The sequence below is a fragment of the Anomaloglossus baeobatrachus genome, chromosome 3 (genome assembly GCF_048569485.1).
Source record: "Anomaloglossus baeobatrachus isolate aAnoBae1 chromosome 3, aAnoBae1.hap1, whole genome shotgun sequence".
Taxonomy (NCBI): domain Eukaryota; kingdom Metazoa; phylum Chordata; class Amphibia; order Anura; family Aromobatidae; genus Anomaloglossus; species Anomaloglossus baeobatrachus.
This window is the reverse complement of record NC_134355.1, coordinates 695,853,571-695,874,395: the sequence shown is the minus strand read 5'-3', so window position 1 is coordinate 695,874,395 and position 20,825 is coordinate 695,853,571. Positions and strand designations below refer to the sequence as shown.

The 20,825-nt window shown below is 49.4% G+C and overlaps 1 protein-coding gene across 1 annotated transcript in view; it reads right to left on the bottom strand.

Moving 5' to 3' along the window:
- Positions 1-18,947, bottom strand: part of LOC142297457 (vomeronasal type-2 receptor 26-like) — a 78,764-nt gene extending 59,817 nt beyond the window's left edge. Inside the window, exons 1-3 of the mRNA XM_075341683.1 lie at positions 18,837-18,947; positions 18,488-18,574; positions 18,198-18,416 (exon numbers count right to left, since the gene is read on the bottom strand). Of these exons, the coding sequence (XP_075197798.1) occupies positions 18,198-18,416; positions 18,488-18,574; positions 18,837-18,947 (417 nt within the window). The remainder of the gene's footprint in view (positions 1-18,197; positions 18,417-18,487; positions 18,575-18,836) is intronic.
- Positions 18,948-20,825: the final 1,878 nt, after the last annotated feature.

Here is a 20,825-nt window from a genome sequence, read left to right as displayed (position 1 = left end):
AGATCGAACTAGAACTCGAGCTTTTTGCTAAAGTTCGATAGTTCTAGTTACATTCGAGAATGGTTCTAGCAGCAAAAAGCAGGGCTTTTTACAGCTACAGTGTGCAGGAGCCATCGCTGGCAGCCTGCCAGAAGCTGGTAACCAAGATAAACATCGGGTATCCAAGCAAAGCGCTTTGGTTAGTAACCCGATATTTATCCTAGTTACGTGTGCAGGAATCCGACACTTCCCCGCTCAGCTCGCTCTGCCCCCTCCTGCACGCGGCATGTACACACACACACACACACACACACTAACACTCACCTGTCCCCAGCCATGCAGTCCACGACACTGAAGTCCTCAGCACCACATGACCCCGCTAGGCTCCACCCACTTAACACTCCGCCGCCAGCACACATGGCTCCGCCCACCTGGCACTCTGCACACATGGTCCCGCTAGGCTCCGCCCACCTGGCACTCTGCACACATTGCCCCGCTAGGCTCCGCCCACCTGTCACTCTGCACACATTGCCCCGCTAGGCTCCGCCCACCTGTCACTCTGCACACATTGCCCCGCTAGGCTCCGCCCACCTGTCACTCTGCACACATTGCCCTGCTAGGCTCCACCCACCTGTCATTCTGCACACATTACCCCGCTAGGCTCCGCCCACCTGGCACTCTGCACACATTACCCCGCTAGTCTCCTCCCACCTGGCACTCTGCACACATGGTCCTGCTAGGCTCCGCCCACCTGGCACTCTGCACACTTTACCCCGCTAGGTTCCGCCCACCTGGCACTCTGCACACATGGTCCCGCTAGGCTCTGCCCACCTGGCACTCTGCACACATTACCCCGCTAGGCTCCGCCCGCCTGGCACACTGCACACATGGTCCCGCTAGGCTCCGCCCACCTGGCACTCTGCACACATGGTCCCGCTAGGCTCCGCCCACCTGGCACTCTGCACACATGGTCCCGCTAGGCTCCACCCACCTGACACTGCACACATGGTCCCGCTAGGCTCCGCCCACCTGGCACTCTGCACACATTACCTCTCGCTAGGCTCCGCCCACCTGGCACTCTGCACACATGGTCCCGCTCGGCTTACCTGCGGTGATGAAGTCCCGCCCTCCCGACCTCAGCGCTGTCACTGTCCTCCATGGTCGCCGCTTGTCACATCACCTTCTCTCGCTTCCGACCCGAGACTGACTAGCGGTGAACGTCACGGGCCGCTCGCGATACTTGGCTGTGAAGATGATTGAAGTCAGTGTGCAGGAGATCAGCGCAGATAATGTACCTCGCTGACAGCAGCACTTGTCATGCCCTGCAGTGACCTGGGCTGACCCATTGATGTTAGCTCAGGTCACTGCATTGCTCTCCCAGCCAATGGGGAACATCCTGCTCTTCATTGACTGGGACAGTGTGGATCGTCATGGGAACCCCTTGGATTACACCACACCTGGATTTGTTTTTCTTTCTAATAAATTGGTTAAAGAGGGAATGTATTGAGTGTTTTTTCAAATAAAAATGTGTTTGTCGTCTATTTTTTTTTTTTATTACTGACTGGGTTGTGATGTCGGGTATCTGATAGACGCCTGACCTCACCAACCCCAGGGCTTGATGCCAGGTGACATTATACATCTGGTATTAACTCCATATATTACCCCATTTGCCACCGCACCAGGGCACGGGATGAGCTGGGGCGAAGCGCCAGGATTGGCGCATCTAATGGATGCGCCACTTCTGGGGTGGCTGCGGCCTGCTATTTTTAGGCTGGGGAGAGTCTAATAACCATGGACCTCCCTAGTCTGAGAATATCAGACCCCAGCTGTCTGCTTTACCTTGGCTGGTGATCTAATTTTGGGGGGACCCCTACGTGTTTTTTTTTTTTAATTATTTATTTAATTTAAAATAACAGCGTGGGGTGCCTTCAGTTTTGGATTACCAGACAAGGTGAAGCTGCCAGCTGTGGTCTGCAGGCTGCAGCCGTCTGCTTTACCCTAGCTGGCTACAAAAATAGGGGGAACCCTACGTCATTTTTTTTTTTCATTTTTTTGGCTAAATACAAAGCTAAGCACCCCTTAGTGCCACATGAAAGGCACCATAGGGTGCAAAATTACAAAATGCAGGAGAGTGGGACATTATGTGTCTTTCTGCCATTATAATGACAGAAAAGACTGACATGAAGTGTACAAGCACAGGAAAATCACCAGAGTGCTCTACGCTGTGAAAAGCAGTAGAAAATGGCACTGGAGTGAACATGTGACCGTCTCATGTAGGTTGAAGCTATGGATCCTGGGTAAATTTATATATTTTCCCTCCTTCAGTTTTTTTGCAGTACGCAAAAAAAACGGAAGGCACACGGATGACAAACAGATGACATACGGACCGTCTACGGAACGGAAACGGATGCCACACGGATGCACCCGTGAAAAAAACGGACTGTTTTTTGCAGACCGCAAAAATGGATCGGTCGTGTTAATGTAGCCTTATTCTGATCTGCCGTTTATAAATGGCAGGCAGAAATAAGTGAATAGCGCCCCACCAGCGTCAGAAAATCTCCGGGGTTTCAGGGCTAGCTGAGACCCTGGAGATCCTGATTCAGGATGGTTTTTCCGATCCCCGCTCACGTGATCAAAGGTATACACCGTACACCGATGATCACGTTACAGTAAATGACAGTGTCGGTAAAAAATTATGTATCTCCCATCTGGCATGAACAAACATGATAAATCTCTTCCCCGGTCCCCCAGTGTCGCCAAAGTGCCCCCCCTGATGCCCTCCCAGAAATCCAAGATGGCCGCGCGCACAGCAGCGCGCCGGCCGCATTCACCCTGCTCCTCTGATTTCTGTCGCATGTGCCATGACACATGCGACAGAAAACTCCTCCCCAGGCCCTGCCAGGTCACCCCCTATAACCCCACCGGTGTTCCCCGGTGTCCCACGGTACCTGTGCAGTGTTGATCCCCCGCGGCCCTCTCCTTCACAATAGACACTGCCGCATGCACAGAGAAGCTGTCAGCTCAGCTTCCTGTGTTCAGACACAGTGAGTGGTGGTTATGCATCTGTAAGCTAAATGGGCGGCACGGTGGCTCAGTGGTTAGCACTGCAGTCTTGCAGCACTGAGGTCCTGGGTTCAATTCCCACCATGGACACCATCTGCAAGGAGTTTGTATGTTCTCCTTGTGTTTGCGTGGGTTTCCTCCCACACTCCAAAGACATACAGTGCTATGGAATTAATAACGCTATATAAATGAATAAATTGTTATTATTACTGCAATGCCCTGCTCATGAGGTAAGGAACATAATTTATCAGGAGAGCTATATACTACATTTCCAAATGGAGAGATTTGCTTTTATAGTTTCCCTGCTGAACGACTACCAAACATGAGAGTCCGTTTTACGCCACAAGAAAATACATCTAAATAGCGAGCTCTGTTGTTTAGTATTCATTCAGCTGGATAACTGGACTTAAAGGCGTATTCCATCTCCAAGATCCTATCCCCAATATATAGTAGGTGGAATAGCAATAATATCAGCAAATACCAATATTTGGAAATGTAGAATAGTTCTCCTGATTAGGCATGCCCTTACCTCATGAGCAGGGCATTGCAGCTTTGGTAGCAACCGTTATGACATGGACTCTGCTGCTGTGGACCCGGGGAGAGTGGGTGCAGATTCATTGCACCCACTCTCCTCACATGGAGGGTCTGCACTCCTAGAAAATGGGGGATACGTTCCCTGAGTGTCTCCCCCTATATTCTAGACGGTCCAGAGTCATTGCGGGACCCCCTTATTTTTTTTCTTACAATAAATTGGTGAAAGAGGGAATGTTTTGGGGAGGTTTTTTTCAAATAAATAATTTTTTTGTCGATTTTTTTTGTTAGTACTGACAGTTTATGATGTCGGGTATGTGATAGACACCATGACATCACAAACTGCTGGGCTTGATGTCAGGTGACTTTACAGCTAGTATCAACCCCATTTATTACCCCGTTTGCCACTGCACCAGGGCACGGGATGAGCTGTGGTGAAGCGCCAGGATTGGCGCATCTAGTGGATGCGCCACATCTGGGGTGCCTGCGGCCTGCTATTTTTAGGCTGTGAAGGCACAATAACTATGGACCTTCCCATCTGAGAATACCAGACCACACCTGTCCGCTTTACCTTGGCTGGTGATCCAATTTGGGGGGGGCCCTACTTTTTTTTTGTAATTATTAATATTTATAAAATAATTATAAAAAAGAGCCTGGGGTGACCTCCACATTGGATCCCCAACCACGGTAAAGCTGCCAGCTGTGGTTTTCAAGCTACATCCGTCTGCTTTAACCTAGCTGGCTATCAAAAATGGGGGGACCCAACATCATTTTTTTTTTAACTATTTTTTAAATAGAAAAAATTAATGGGCTTCCCTGTATTTTGATTGCCAGCCAAGGTATCGCCAGGCAGATGGGGGTGGCAACCCATAGCTGTCTGCTTTATCTGCACTGAGAATCAAAAATACTGCGGAGCGCTACGTCATTTTTTTAAAGATTTATTTTTACAGCACTGTCATGTCAGGCATTCAAAATACAGGGAAGCCCTTTTTGTTTGTAGTTATTTAAATAAATAATTAAAAAAATATATATGGGCTCCCGCTGCATTTTTTGTATTGCTAGCTAAGGGTAATCCGAGCTGCTACTGGCTGCTAACCGCCAATGCTTGGTGTTACCTTCACTGGCAATAGAAAATCCAGGGAAGCATTTATTTTTTTTGCCAAAAAACTACAAAAAAAATGACGGCCGCTTCGCCATATTTTTGTATGCTAGCCAGGTACAGCAGGCAGGTACGGCTGCCCCCAACCCCCAGCTGCCTATTTGTACCCGGCTGGGAACTAAAAATATAGGGAAGCCCCTTTTTTACTTAATTCATGAATTTTATGAAATAATTAAAGAAAAAAAAAAACCACATAACCTTCGCCCCATTTTTGTGTCCAGCCGGGTACAACTAGGCAGCTGGGGATTGGAATCCACAGCACAGGTTAGCCCGAGGTTTCTGGGCCCCTCTGCTGCGAATTGCAGTCCGCAGCCGCCTCAGAAAATGGCGCTCTCATAGAAGCGCCATCGTCTGGCGCTGTATCCAACTCTTCCAACAGCCCTGGAGCCGGGTGGCTTGTTGGGTAATCATGAGTTAATACTGGCTTTGTTTTACTAGCCAGTATTAAGCCAGAGATTCTTAATGTCAGGCAAGTTTGACCCGGCCATTAAGAATCTCCAATAAAGGGTTAAAAAAAAACACCACACAGAAAAAAAATACTTTAATAGAAATAAATACACAGACACATTAGAGACTCCATCTTTATTACCCCCTGTCACCCCTCCATGATCCTGCTCTTCTGTCTTCTTTCCCCTTCAACACATGCAGCTCTGTCTGCTCCATCAGACAGCACAGCTGCATAGGGGAAGACGCTGTGCTCCGTGCAGAAATCACTCTGTGAGAGTGACCACAGTCTCCCAGCTGTAAGCGGTGGCACGGGTTGCCATAGCAACGCTGCTCCGATCACGTGATTCCGGTGCCGCTGCGTGCTGGTAGCGGGACGTCCCCGTCACCGCTACCAAGCATGTTGCTATGGCAACGGTGATATCCGTGATTGACCGGCTGTGTCAGCCGGTCCGGAGTCGGCTTCTGCGGACGCTGGTAACTATGGTAAACATCAGGTAACCAAGAAGCCCTTTCCTTGGTTACCCGATATTTACCTTCGTTACCAGCGTCCGCCTCTCACGCTGTCAGTGCTGGCTCCCTGCACACATAGCCAGACTACACATCGGGTTAAATTAACCCGATGTGTACTGTGGCTAGGAGAGCAAGGAGCCAGCGCTAAGCGGTGTGCGCTGGTAACCAAGGTAAATATCGGGTTGGTTACCCGATATTTACCTTAGTTACCAAGCACAGCATCGCTTCCACACGTGCTGCTGGCTGGGGGCTGTGGTCACTGGTTGCTGGTGAGATCTGCCTGTGTGACAGCTCACCAGCAACCCATGTAGCCACACTCCAGCGATCCCTGCCAGGTCAGGTTGCTGGTGGGATCGCTGGAGCATCGCTTAGTGTGACGGTACCTTAAGGGAACGGGTAAGCAGAGCGGGGAGTCGACCGTGTGCTAGAGCATGTCGCCGGTACACGGCGATACACAAACGTGCACCGTGTAACAGAGAGATGCAATGACAGTTCCTACATGACGCGTCATAGTCATGTGGCCAGTCTGTAGCCAATGAGATAACAGACACGTGACTGGTCACATAGCTATTTTGACGTCACGATAGGTCCTGCATCACTGCTGGCAGTGCTGGTTACCGGGAGGATTCAGCGATCATCGGATGGAATAGCGGCAGGAGACAGAGGGCAGGAGGGATTGCGGGGACCGGTAAGTGTTATGGCAATGTTTATTAACTGTATGTGTACATTTATAATGTGTTTTTATGTGTTTGTGATTGCCTCCCATTGTTTCCTATGCGGTTCGAGCGGAACCGAACTCGAACGAGACCTCCGTTCGGCGAACCGAACTCGAGTCGAACCGCAGCCGGTTCGCTCATCTCTACTGGCTCCCCCTCCGCTGCACTTGGTAGATGTTCCGACTGCTCCGCAGCTGGGGGGTTGCAAGGCCCGGGTAATCCGCCTCTAGGGACGGGCCCGGTGATGCGGCCGGGTCTGGTTTGGCCGGTGCCGGTTTGACCACTGTTGTGACCGGGTCGAGGGACAGAGCCGGGGGTTCCACAGCTGTAGCTTCATATGCAGAGGCTGAAGATTCCGCTGCCAGGATGGGGGTAGGCAGCTCGGCGTCAGCCGAGGACAGAGTTGGTGGCGGCAGAGAGCTCACCGAGAGCGGGGGCGGTCCGGATCCCTCAGCCGCATCGGCCGGATGAGGGCAATCAGTAGGGACTGGGTAACCGCTTACCCTCTCTTCACGTGGGATTTTGATCTCACGGACTCGCACTGCCACCGCCAGGCTCCTCATCTCTTCCCTCCAGTGGTCCAGTATAAACAGGAACTGTGTCCGCATTCTCCTGTACAGCTGCTCGGTTTCCTATTAAATCCAGGTCGCGGTCCCGGGAACAGCACGTTCCAGTGACCAGCTCGGCTCTGCCATCTTCACTCTGCAGGGTCCAGGAACATTATAGCAGAGTCTTGGAGTCCCTGCTTCTTTTCCGCTTTTCTTACATGCTGCGACGCCCCCTCGGTTTCCACTCCGCACTCTCTTGATGCTGTGGCCCTCTGGGAACTTCTGGTTCTGGACTCGCTCTCAGGACGAAGGGCGGGGCTTCGGCTTTGCGCACTTACAGGGAAGAAGATGGCGTTTTGGTGCCAAAAGATGGCGGAAGATGGCGAAAAAAGCGGTAAACGGGGATTTTGACTTGCGATTTCGGTCTTCAAGGCGCACGTCACCCAGGTAAGTGGGTCCTGCTCATATCCTGTTCGTGATGCCAAGTTTTCAAGGTGTGCCGCCCCCGTGGAAGCAGCCAGGCTGCTCGGATCCGGATCTGCGGTGGCTCGAGGGGACTCCGGACCCGGGGGTCATGCGGCCACTCGAGTAAAGGGGGTATTTACAGGGGATAATGATAGTTCGTGATGCCACCCGTGGTCTGTGGTAATTTGGGAATACCCCCGCTACCGATGGGAGTACCCAGGGGTGATGGAAGGGGGTAGCCAGGTGTTCAGACCCTCCACGGGTAGGGGGGATGCCCCGGGACTCGGTGATGGTGCTTGAGGGTGCCGTGGGGAGTGAAGGGTCCACTCGTGTACTCACTCAGTCCAATAAGCTGACACTGACAACTGGATAAACCAAAGTTCCGTACACCGCTGCTGCTTAGGGGAGCTAGTTCAGGTCCCGTCCCCAGTGGTGTTGTCTGATGGTCTGTAGCCTTCCTCCTGGCACCTAGTTTTCCTGTCTTGTGGTCCCGGTAGCCTGAAACTAACCGGGTCCCGCTCCCCAGTAGGGTTAACTGAGGGAGCTTGCTCTCAGGGCTCACGCTTGGGATTTCCTGGACCGTTTAGTGGAAAGTCCTATCACCCTCGTTGCGCTAGTACCCCGATTCTGGAGTGGGTGGAGAGTGGATCTTGAAGGCTCTGTTCTCGTCGGGATAATTGTCAGGTTGCCTGAAGCTACTCCCTGACTTAGGGTCCACGTACCCCATCGTGGGCCCAGCCTGGTGATGGTACAAGGCCGCCTGCTGCCCTCCTCGGCAATACCATGCCCCTTGTCACGATCCCCTGCGACCAGGGATCCAGCTCCAACTAGGCTCAGACCACCGTCTGTTACCTAGTGACTTCCAAGGAGCCCAGCTCCTGACCTCCTCTCTCTCTGAGAGTTAGGGGCACTTTGCACACTACGACATCGCAAGCTGATGCTTGCGATGCCGAGGGCGATAGTACCCGCCCCCGTCGCAGCTTCGATATCATGGTGATAGCAGCCGTAGCAAACATTATCGCTACGGCAGCTTCACATGCACTCACCTGCCCTGCGACGGCAGGCGGCCAATAGAAGAGGAGGGGCGGAGATGAGCGGGACGTAAACATCCTGCCCACCTCCTTCCTTCCGCATAGCCGGCGGGAGCTGCAGGATGCAGGTAGGAGATGTTCCTCGCTCCTGCGGCTTCACACACAGTGATGTGTGCTGCCGCAGGAACGAGGAACAACATCGTAACATCGGTCTTTCCCAATTCATGGAAATGACCGACGCTACACCGATGATACAATAACGACGCTTTTGCGCTCGTTAATCGTATGGAAAAGGCTTTACACACTACGATATCGACAGCGACGCCGGATGTGTGTCACTTTCAATTTGACCCCACCGACATCGCACCTGCGATGTCGTAGTGTGCAAAGTTCCCCTTACTGCTCTGTTTATGACACTCCTGACCTCCCCTTAACCAACCCCCCAAGTTGGCGACCCTATTCCACTCAGGCCGTCCACTGGTGTGTCTGGTGGGTGTGGTGCAGTGTTCCTAGGATTCACTAACTGTTGTTGACAACACCACATAGCTAGGAACCCGAAAACCAAGGAGGCGGTGGATACTGTGCAAAAGGGCAGACTGCACAATACCCTGTGACGTCCTAATAGGCCAGGGCGTCACAAGTTCACCTCCTCTAGCCCACCTAAACATCCAGAGGTGAAGTGGCAAGAAAGAGCCCGAGGTCACTGCTACAGAGTGGACCTCAGTACCAGCTCGCGCTACCCGTCAGACGGATAAGATAACAAACTAGAACAAAGGACGCTGTGCAGCTTTAGGCCACAGAGACCTACATCTGTGCATAGATGGAGGCTTACAACCACCAGGCAGAAAGAAATGCCCTGCTGCTTCCAGGGTGACTGGGCCACTAACTCCTGGACTTCACCGAATACCAGTAAAAGGGAAAAGGAGACTACAACCTGTGTCGTCCAGTTCTTGTCATCGCCCTCAGCCCTGCACCCACAACGTATTACTCCATTCCACTGTCATCATATCCCTGGGGCATAGCTTCACCTACGGGAAGCAAATCCACCCCAGCTGCAGCGACATCTGCACCAGAGAGTGACCACAGTGGCGAATGTTACCTGGCCACGTACCACAGGTGTAGTCACAATAAAAGACTTTCCTAAAGGCGTCTTTAACGACATATCTAACGATATGTCGTCGGGGTCACGGAATTCGTGACGTACATCAGGCATCGTTAGCGACATTGTTGCGTGTAACAGCTACAAGCGAGTGTTAACGATCAAAAATACTCACCTAATCGTTGATCGTTGACACGTCGTTCATTTTCAAAATCTCGTTCCTCCTTCTGGATGTAGGTTGTTCGTCGTTCCTGAGGCAGCACACATCGCTACGTGTGACAACCCAGGAACGACGAACAACAGCTTACCTGCGCCCTCCGGCAATGAGGTGGGCGTGTCGGTAATGCGGCTGGTCTCCGCCCTTCCGCTTCTATTGGTCGGCTGCTGTGTGACGTCGCTGTGACGGCGCACAAACCTCCCCCTTAAAAAAGAGGTTGTTTGCCGCCCACAGCGACGTCGCTAGGAAGATAAGTAGTGTGACGGATGTTAGCGATTTTGTTCGCCATGGGCAGCGATTTGCCCGTGCCGCACAAATGACGGGGGCAGCTACGCTCGCTAGTGATATCGCTAGCGATATCGTAGCGTGTAAAGCCCCCTTAACTGTCACCCTCATCCTCCATCCTTCCTCCAATCCTCCACATTCTTTTTCATGTACGGGGTCCCGAAACTGGGCTAGGCTACCCCGTGACAAAGCAGAGGATCTGCATCCCCGCCCCGGCAATGAGTCGAGTTAACCCCCTCAACCCCAGGGTGTTACATTTGGCGTCACAAACAGGATATTCGTTACCGCAAAAACCGCTGGTACTGTGTGCCATTACAAACTGTGTGAAAGCAGTGTCTGCCATTACTGCGCAGCGCAGGAGGAAAAATGAGCGGAGAGTGAGTCTGCTGCAAAAGCCATTACAAGTTAACCCCTTCACTGAACGAGTAATGAACCTGGCTGTGGTTCACCAAGGGGGAGAAAAGATGTCCAATTAAGATGGGGGCCCAGCTGCCATAGCCACCGCAGCAACGGTGATACCGCTCTTCATGACTTATATACCGGGAGTGACATGGCTGCCGCAGTATTGCAGGAGTTGGCATGACTTGAGTGACTTCCATGAGAGACTGTGCGATTTGTTTGATGTGTACCCCCTTAATGAAAGCAAGAAGGCGAAAATCCTGATTGGCCAGCTAACTGGTGAGGCCCAGTGGGAGGCCAGACACCGATAAAAGTACTGTAGAGCAAGTTATGGCACGACTGAAGAATGCTTTTGACACCCGCACAGCTGCGGAGCTAAAAGTACAATTTTTTGGATGCAAACAAGGGGTGCAGGATAGTGTACGGGACTACGCCTTGAACTCCCAAGAGGCGCTGAGGGCTGTGATGCAAGCGGACCCTGGAAGTGTGAGTGAAGGACATCAGTGGCTGACCGAGCAGTTTATTGAGGGGCTCTTGTCTCCCGATCACTGGACCCAGTTGCACATCCTGGCACTACAGACCCCTGACCTTGACTTTGCCCAATTCAAGGACCGGGCCCTTCAGGTGCTGCAAGACACGACTTCGGGTGTTACAATTCCTTCCCAATTACCTGCCATCACATACCTGGAAGTGGCGTCTCCCATCCTAACCTGGGTGGAGATCCTGTCAACTTGTTCCTCTGCAGACCTGAGGCTCCGGGTCCACGAACTAACTGAAAATGTTGCCACTTTAACCAAAGCTGTACAAATGTTGCAGATGACCCCACAGCCTGCAAACACAAACACCGGGTTGCCCACCCGCTTGGGCGATGCTCCCAGGCAGCGGAGGGGGAAACCCCTGGGACGGAGGTGGGTCAGTGATCGCTTTGACTATGCTGGGCAGCCGGCCACTGTAACAAGGCAGGGCACTATGCTCGGGACTGTTCTCCGGATCCACTGGTCCCTTTAAGCAGGAGCCAGCCCTCGAGGCCAACAAGAATTGACTCCTATAACTGGTGGAACAAGTAGGTGGGAGGGCGGCCGGTCCTACCAATCGTGCTGAATGGCATCCCCATGAACGCCCTTCTGAATACCTTGTCTCAGGTGACTAAAATACCACATATTCTTTACAACAGGTTCTGGGCTGATACTGAATTGAACCATGGCACGGATATGGACTTGTCTATCATTGCCAGTAACAGACAACCCGTGCCGCAGGTGGGGTACGAAGAATAACCATCAAGATGGGACGGGTGGAGTTAAAAGCGCAGGGGCTGATAGTGCTGGACGTTGATCGCCGAACATGCACTCCCATGGTTTAAATTGTTTTTTGAAGTGATTATTTTGTTGCAGCAAGTGGTCAAAACTGACAGCATTGAGCAGCAGAAGGCATTGCAGAAAGAGATCAGGGCCCTGATGCAAAAACAACAGGTTTAGCAGACGGTGGGAGAAATCGGTAATGTCAGGGAGAGTGAATCCTTCTCCATCTTAGTTCCTCCTAGGAGTGAAATGATGATTTGGTGTAGAGCAGCAGTAGGCCCCCAGGGTAGGAATTACCAGGCCCTTGTGGAACCTGTGTATTCAGAGGACAGACCCCACAACCTGACAGCTCGGGAAATAGTTGAAGTTCGCCAGGGGAAGGTGCGCATCTGAATTCTGAATTGCGGGGAGGAGGAGGTTAAATTGCCCCGGTTCGCCACTGTTGCCAAACTACTCACTGTTGGCAATTACGCTATTGAAGCTGCAGAACCCTTGGTCCTGTCCGACCGAGTGGGGGATAAAGAGGAAGGCCCAAGGGAGGATTGGTGCAAGCAGCTGCACATTGGTACGGATTCCACCCAGCCCCATGAGGTGCAAGGGGTCCATCGGGTAGTACAAGTGTATGAGAGAGTCTTTAGTAAACACCCTGTAGACTTTTGGTAGTCGAGGGGGTTTGTCACCAGATTCCCACCGGGGAGCACCCTCCCATTAAGGAAAGATACTGTCCCATCCCCTGCTCCCTATCAGGGGGCTAAGAAGATGCTGCGGGAGATGGAGGTGGCTGGGGTGATCAGGGATAGAGGTAGTCCCTGGGCTGCTCCACTGGTTCTGGTCAAAAAGAAGGATGGCACAATGAGGATGTGTGTAGATTATAGACAGGTGAAGTGGGTCACACACAAGGATGCTTATCCGTTGCCTACAATAGAGGAGTCCCTGGCTGCCTTAAAATCTGCTAACTACTTTTCTAACCTAGATCTCACCAGTGGGTACTTGCTGAAGAAGACAAAAAGAAGACCACATTCACCACACCTTTGGGACTCTGTGAATTCAATTGTATGCTGTTTGATCTTGTAATGGACCAGGGACATTACAGAGGCTGATGGAGTGTTGCCTGGGGCACAAGAATTTTGAAACTGTCCTGCTATACCTGGAGGATCATGTACAACACCTGGCAGAAGTGTTTGAAGACCTGTCCGGGTTTGGCCTCAAGTTGAAACCATCTAAGGGCCATTTACTGAAGCTAAAAGTCCAGTACCTGGGACACCTGGTGAGCGCTGCGGGGTGGCCCACAATCCGGAGAAGGTCACTGCTATCAGTAACTGGCCAAGACCAACCTCCATTAAAGAAGTGTGGCAGTTTCTTGGCCTAGTGGGTAACTACCGGCGGTTTATCAGTGAGTTCACCATGATGGCGTTGCCTCTACAAGATCTCCTGGTAGGCCAAGCCAAATGACGGGGACCTCCATTTGAGTGGACTGAGCAACAGGAAAATTCCTTTGTCCAGCTGAAGAGGGCGCTCACTGGAGAAGAGATGCTCGCCAACCCAGACTACGGACAACCATTCATCCTGTATATGGATGCAAGTAATATGAGCCTGGAAGCTGTGCTGTCCCAGGTACAAGGGGGCCGCGAGAAGGTGATAGCCTATGCCAGCCGGAAGCTTCGACCCACTGAGCGGAACCCGGAAAACTACAGTTCATTCAAGCTGAAGTTTATAGCTGTGATGTGGGCAGTCACTGAACGTTTCAAACACAATCTCGCTTCAGCAAAATTCCCCATTTACACCACTAATAACCCGCTGACTCATTTACAGATGGCCAGGCTGGGGGCCTTGGAGCAGCAGTGGATGGCCAGATTGTAAAATTACTGGGCAGGGCGGAAAAATGGAAATGCTGATGCCCTATACCGAATGCTTTATTTACCAGACACTGGAGAGGACGTGGATGAGGTGGAGGAAGTGGAGATGCCAGCATTCTACCGGCACCTTGCCTCTCAATGTTCCCACAAGGTGAAGGAGAGGAAGACCACCGAGCAAACAGTTTCCCTCAACCCCATGCCCCATTACGACTGGAGGGAGGCCCAAGGATAGCGACCCAGCGGTGCGGTTAGTTAAGGAACTGGTAACCCAAGAAGACTCGTATCTGGGCCCGGATGCTCCACCGGAGGCCCCCAGACTGTGGAAGGAAAAGGCCAAGTTGTTTAAGTACAAAAAGATATTGTGACGACGAAATATTGATGCCCAAAACAACGGAGAGGTCTGGCAAATCATAGTTCCTCAACGGGATGCCCCGAAGGTCCTGGAGGGATATCACAATGGGGAAGGACACTTCAGATGGAAGAAACTTGAGGCCCTGATCCGTATCTGTTTCTATTGGATTGGTATGAGACCATCGATTGAAAACAGGTGTCGAGATTGCGGTCCATGCAATTTGAGACGGAGGGATGGTGAAAATCAAAGAGCCCTGTTACAAGCCATCAATTCTAAACAGCCGCTCGAGCTGGTGACTCTAGATCATGTGAAGTTAGCCTCAAGTAGGTCTGGCTATGTGTTCGCCCTTACCATCATTGATCATTACTCCCGCTTCCTGGTGGTAGTTCCAGTTACAGATCAAACCGCTAAGGCTGCAGCCAAGGCATTTCAGGAGTACTTCTGCCAGTCCCATGGGTACCCGGAGCAAGTACTTACCGACCAGGGCCCAGCTTTTGAAGCTGAGGTGTTTCAGGAGTTCTGTCAGCTGTATGGGTGAAAAAGATAAGAACCACCTCATACCATCCCCAGGGTAACGGACTTTATGAAAAGATGAACCAGATAGTACTCGACTTATTGAAGACTCTCCCTTTGGAGGAAAGAAACCTGTGTCTCGCGAAGTTACCAGACTTATAATGTACAATCACATCCCGGTGCAGTCTACTAATTGTACTTCGGCCTATCTAATGCGAGCCAGACCTGGAAAGTTACCAATAGACTTGGATATGGGCGTCTTGGTAACTGATGCTATCCAGCCCGAAACAGACTGGGCACACCGAGTGCCAACAACAATACCGTCGGGTCCAAGAATGTGTGAAAAAGAGTTTGTCTCAGGGTAGAGAAAGACAAGAACGGAATTAAAACCAGGCAGCTCCCACTGCTCCCATAACCCCTGGAGCGAGTTTTAAAGAGAAAACAAAGAACACATAAATTGGATGATCACTGGGAGGCCGAACCGTTCACCATCTTGCCATCCAAGTTTGATAACCTGAAGGTGTGCCTCATCAGTAAGGATGGAGGAAAAACATCTATGACAGTTTGTTCTTGGAGCCTTTCCTAAAACCTGGACAAAGTGGAACCACGCCATTGTGGTACCGGCTCTAGCCTTTCCTGAACTGTTCCCCTTGAAGCAGCAGCGACCACAGACCAGCCCAAAGACCCCCCGGTTGATACAGCAATATCTCCAGTCCAACACGAGGACCTGCCAGCTGGTGAAGCGGATATCGCCACAGCAGAGGAACATGAGAACTTGCCTCTTGTCCATGGTGAATCTGCCGTACCCTCGGTGAGTCTGGTGAGTAGTGGGAGTTCCCCTGCCTTGCCAGTCAACACAAGGTCCCTTTCCAACACAACTGTAAGAAACCGAGTTGGGCCATGTGAATTACCAAGTAGTGAGGGGTTACGGTCCATCCTACATAGGTCGCAGAGGTGTATCCTAGGTCAAAAACGGTCTCGGTATCTAGAAACAGAGGTTTACAAATGGTTAAATGTATACAGTGTACAAATGTAAATATTTCTTTTGTATGGGACATATACCAATTGTAATGTTTTTATTATTTCTGTAAAATATTTCTCAGTCCAGGAGTACTGAATTTAACCAAGGGGGAATGTGGCACCACAGTGGTCTTGGGAGCCACAGTGGCATTGTTCTCATCACTCCTCCAGACCAGTAGGGGGAGCTCATAACCTGTGTTGAAGGGAGCCTCTCTGAACATACTGACCTGGAGGAGGGATTAGGAAGCAACAGGAAGCCAAACCTCAGAACAGTAGTACAGAGCAACGAGAATGGTCGCTGTCTGAGAGCTGCTGCCCAGCTCTCCAGGACCAAGCACATAAAATGGGACACCAGTGTCACAGTCTACTGGGTGGTAACGGTCCAGTAGTAACGCCAGAGGGCAGAAGAGTTCACCTCCTCTGGCCCACCTAAACATCCGGAGAAGAAGTGGCAAGAAAGAGCCCGGAGTCGCTGCTACAGAGTGGGCCCCAGTACCGGCTCACGCTACCCGTCAGACGATAGATATAACATACTAGAACAAGGGACACTTTGCAGCTTCAGGCCAAAGCGACCTACACCTGCGCATAGAAGGAGGCTTACAATCACCAGGCATAGAAAAATCCCTTGCTGCTTCCATGGTGACTGGGCCACTAACTCCTGGACTTCATTGGATTCCAGTAAAAGGTAAAAGGAGAATCCAACCTGTGTCGTCCAGTTCTTGTCGTCACCCTGCATCCACAACGTATTACTCTTTTCCACTGTCATCATATCCCTGGGGCCGAGCTTCACCTGCGGGAAGCAAATCCACCATAGCTGCAGCGACATCTGCCCTAGAGGACAGCGACAACAGCGTTGGCTGTTACCTGGCCACGTACCGCAGGTGGCGTCATGGTAAAAGACTTTCCTCACTGTCACCCTCATCCTCCATCCTTCCTCCCATCCTCCACATTACCGTTCCTGTATGCCTCAGGATCACAAAACCAGGCCAGGCCACCCGGTGACAACGTAGAGGGTCTGCATCACCGGCCCGGCAACAAGTCGAGTTAACCCCCTCGAACCCATGGTGTTACACATGGAACGTAAATCCCTGCGGATTTAACGCCCTATGGGGAGGGAGGCAATTGATGGTACTGTACTGCTGTCAGCATGAAAAGATTTAGACTGTTGAGACCAAAATGGGTGTGAAACTTGTTAGTAGTGCCAGACTTGTTGGAGGGACAGTTAATCACAAAAGGTCCAATTCTAATTGTGCACACTTCGATCAAACCTGAATACCAGAACTTGGCCTGTGTGTTGCATGGACCATCTTTCCCTACTCTTTTAATGCCCTATGGAGAGGGGGCAAATAATGCTACTGTGCCCATGTGCCCATGAAAGGATTTTTAATATCAAGACTCCAAAATGGGTGTAAAATTTACAGTATGTCTTGTGGGTAGCGCCAGGATTCTATGACCAAGAGACCTAGACTGGTCACTGTAGCGTGTCTTCCTTTTTCTATTTGTAATATCGGACCACAGGCCTGTGTGTTGCATGGAACAGCTTTCCCTGCTATTTTAATGCCCTATGGGCAAGGAGGCAATGGATGCTACTGTATTGCTTTGTCCCTGGAAGGACTTTTGGATTTTTAATTTTGAGACTCCAATATGGGTGTGAAACCTATATCTTGTGGGTAGTGCCAGGATTCTGTGACAAAGAGGCCTAGACTGGTCACTATACCGTGCCTTCCTATTTCTAATTCTAATACCGGACCACAAGCTTGCGCATTGCATGGATCATGTTTTCCTACTCTTTTAACGCCTATGGGGATGGGGCAAGTGATGCTACTGTACTGATGTGTCCCTATACCCTTTGTTCAGTTCGGTTCAGCGATCTGAACCGCCGGCGTTGCTCATCTCTACTCACAATCCCCAATCTCCATGGTTTTTTAAGAACTTTTTCTTGCAAAAGGGGTTTTTAAAGCAACATACAGCAATCCATATGTAGTAAAAGTAGAATTTTATTACAGGCACAACCTGTCTGGAGGCTGTCACATCGTTTTGGGAATTGTAGTTTCACAGCAACTGGAGTATCAGAGGTTGCTGGTGCATTGAGACAATGTTAAAAAAATAAATATCCATTAGTTACACCTTCAATCACCCAACGCTCTTAGGCTAAGTTCACACATCAGTTTTTTGCCATCAGGCACAACCCAGCGATAAAACTAAAGCAATAGATCCGTTGAAAAAACAGATCCGTTGCATCAGTTTTCTCCATCCGTTTCTTACATTTTTTGAAGGATCCATTTTGATACTGAGCATGCTCAGTTTAAAAAAACGGAAACCGGCGCCGGATTCCGGCATATGACGGATTACGCCGGATCCAGCGTCCATAGGCTGCCATTATAAAAAAAACGTACGGCGCTGGATCCGGCGCGATCAGTCTTTTCGCCGGTGACAAAAAATGTTCACCTCAACGTTCCATCCGGCCGCCGGACAAGTGAAAGCCGGATGAAACGCAAGGCCATCCGACGCAATCCAGCGCTAATAGAAGTCTATGGGTGAAAAAACACATCCGGCATCAACAGACGTCGGATGCGTTTTTTCATGTTTCTGCCGGGTTGCGCCTGATGGCCAAAAACTGATGTGTGAATGTACCCTTAGCTCTGCTGTTATGATGGTCTCTGCTGGTAACAATAGTGATGACGCCGTATTTAGGGTGAAGCCACATACCTGAGAAAATGTTACTTTCCACATGATTTTACTGGTGTTGATATGAAACCGGTCACTGCTTTCATCGTAATAGCCAACTGTCCGTCTTTGAAGAGGCTTGTTTGGAAAAGCTACAAGGTTTATAATATCAAATTTGGCAAAAAAGTGCCCATCTTCATTGAAATAAACTTCTTCTTCTCCTCGGGTCTCAAAATGAATGTTCTTTAGATAGCGATTGAGCTGTGAATAGAAATCATATCTAATGAGCCCCTGAACTCCAAGCTCTAGATACTTCTTCCTTATTTACCTACATACAGATGTTTCTTTGTCTCATAATCAAGATTGGTAAAAATGTAAATGGGAATGTGAGAAGATTCCATGGAAAAACATGAGATAAACTAGACTTGGGCAAAACAGTTTATCAGTACTTTAATTCATTGGCTTGGTCAATAATTTGGGCCACTGGATGAAAGGTTTGCAAATCTCCTACCTTCCATGATCCCCTTTGCTGCTTTTGATTAGCCGGGCTGGCATTATATTATCTGTGCATCATGCCACAATGTGGACACTGTGTCAGGCCAGCTAATCAAAAGCAGCATTAGGGATCCAGGAAAGTAAGACATTTGCAAATCTCCCATCCAGCGGCTAAAGACTACTAACCTGGTTGATGGAGCAGAGTTCTGCAATTGATTTCTCCACTTTTTTTTTAACAACTACTATTGTCAAAGCCTGGACACCATATATGTACTCCTGAATATAATTAGGATACATATTAAGTATTGATGGGTTTACGATATACGTATACGTATATATGTGATGATCATATGTCTTTGGGAAATTCCCCCGTATATTATGAACCTGGATAAATCCTGATTTTTCAGGGACCTCTTATATACATAAAAAAAAGAAAGAAAAAGAGTATACCTATCAAGGGATCACCAAGAGATTATATCATATAAAAGTGAAATCTTCATTACAAAAAAGAAAATACATAGATCTCCTCACTGGGAGTAAAGGCACACACAGTGACAATTAAAAACAGACATGTATCCCCAAGCCAAAAAACATTAATAATAAATACAAAGGTAAGTCAAAAGAAATATTTCTTAGCACCCCTCTTACAGATACTACATACAAAGATAATGCGGCCTGCTATACAAGATGCAAAAATATCTTCATAATACAATTAAAGGTGCTGTGTGGTGTACAGATTTAGGCAAGGCATTAGGTGATAAATGGTGCTACAAGGGATACTGTGGTACCTCTTGGGTCACGGGCTGTCAATTAGGATGACAAATCAGTCAGGTGAGCTCATTCAAAATAGCCTATACATATTAGTCCAGCAAAAATCGCAGGTGTAAAAAAAAACTCTTGGAGACCCAATAATACAGACAAAGCTAGGGAGTTATACTATACACGCGGGGTGCAACAATAGGTATCACAAACAAAGTCAAAAGAATACACGCCCTGGACAGAGCTTAGTTGCTTTTGGTATATACAAAGGATACAGAAATAGGCACAACCTGAGTTCATAAGTCACGTATGCAGGCTAGTAACGAGTGGAGATAAAGAAAATGCTTATATTAACCAGTACAGACAGTATGTATATGTCAGCCCTTATGGAAACACAGTAACACTATCAGACCTGGAGGTCAGTTGCCCTAATCCAGGCACACAAAGTAGGGAGCAAGCATAAAGTGAGAAATACACAAATGGTAAATGCACAAACCCTGACTGCTGGAATTGTGCAAGCTAAACAGACAGTGCTGGAGCATACCCTATTCAGTAATTTAGGATGATGTCAAAAAGACCCATACTCACTATCCTAAAGGGGTGACACATGAGTATAGCAAGGTACCAGGAGGGGTGTTTTTTTTTTTGGTACCCCACGCGTATCGCCCCCATACTGGAGGCTTCCTCAGGGGAAAAAAGCAGACATGTTATGTAATACGATTATATGACCTTTGTCATATATGGCTTTTTCATCTATGGCTCTTTTTAAGACACAATTGTTCTACTTTTGCGCATGCATGGATTGTATGATATCTCTATATATTCTGATCCCCATTTGTAATATCGCCGTATAATGTGATGTGGGTACTCCTGATGGGAAAAATACTTAATGTATTATGGATTGTCCAATGACTGTGACTCTGTGGTTGCAGTAGTCTGTATTTCCCATTCTTCTGTGGAATTCGGTTATCCCCCTCTGACTTCCATACACGCGCTATGCAATGTTATGATGTATTTTTCATACTTTTCATAGATAATATTGCTTTAAAATCACTGACAGGTTTCAACCTTTCGCCACTGTATATGCATCACAATATGTGAGGTTACTATATCACATGTTGTGGGTTTATCTTAAGGGTGGATATTGGTGCTAGCACTTTCTGTATTTTCCTTCATCCACCAATAATCCGGATATACTATTCCTTTGTGATCATTATATATGTGCTATGCAATGTAATGATATGCTCTGTATTACGTTGGTGACTTTAACCTCAATTGCTGGTAAACTACAACTCTTCACCACTGCGCATGCGTTATGATATGCGATCATGTGACCTTTACATGTGCTCTGTCTGGGACGTCACTATACCACGTGATGTGGGCTTGACTTGAGATTTTATAGCAGTGCTGGTGTGG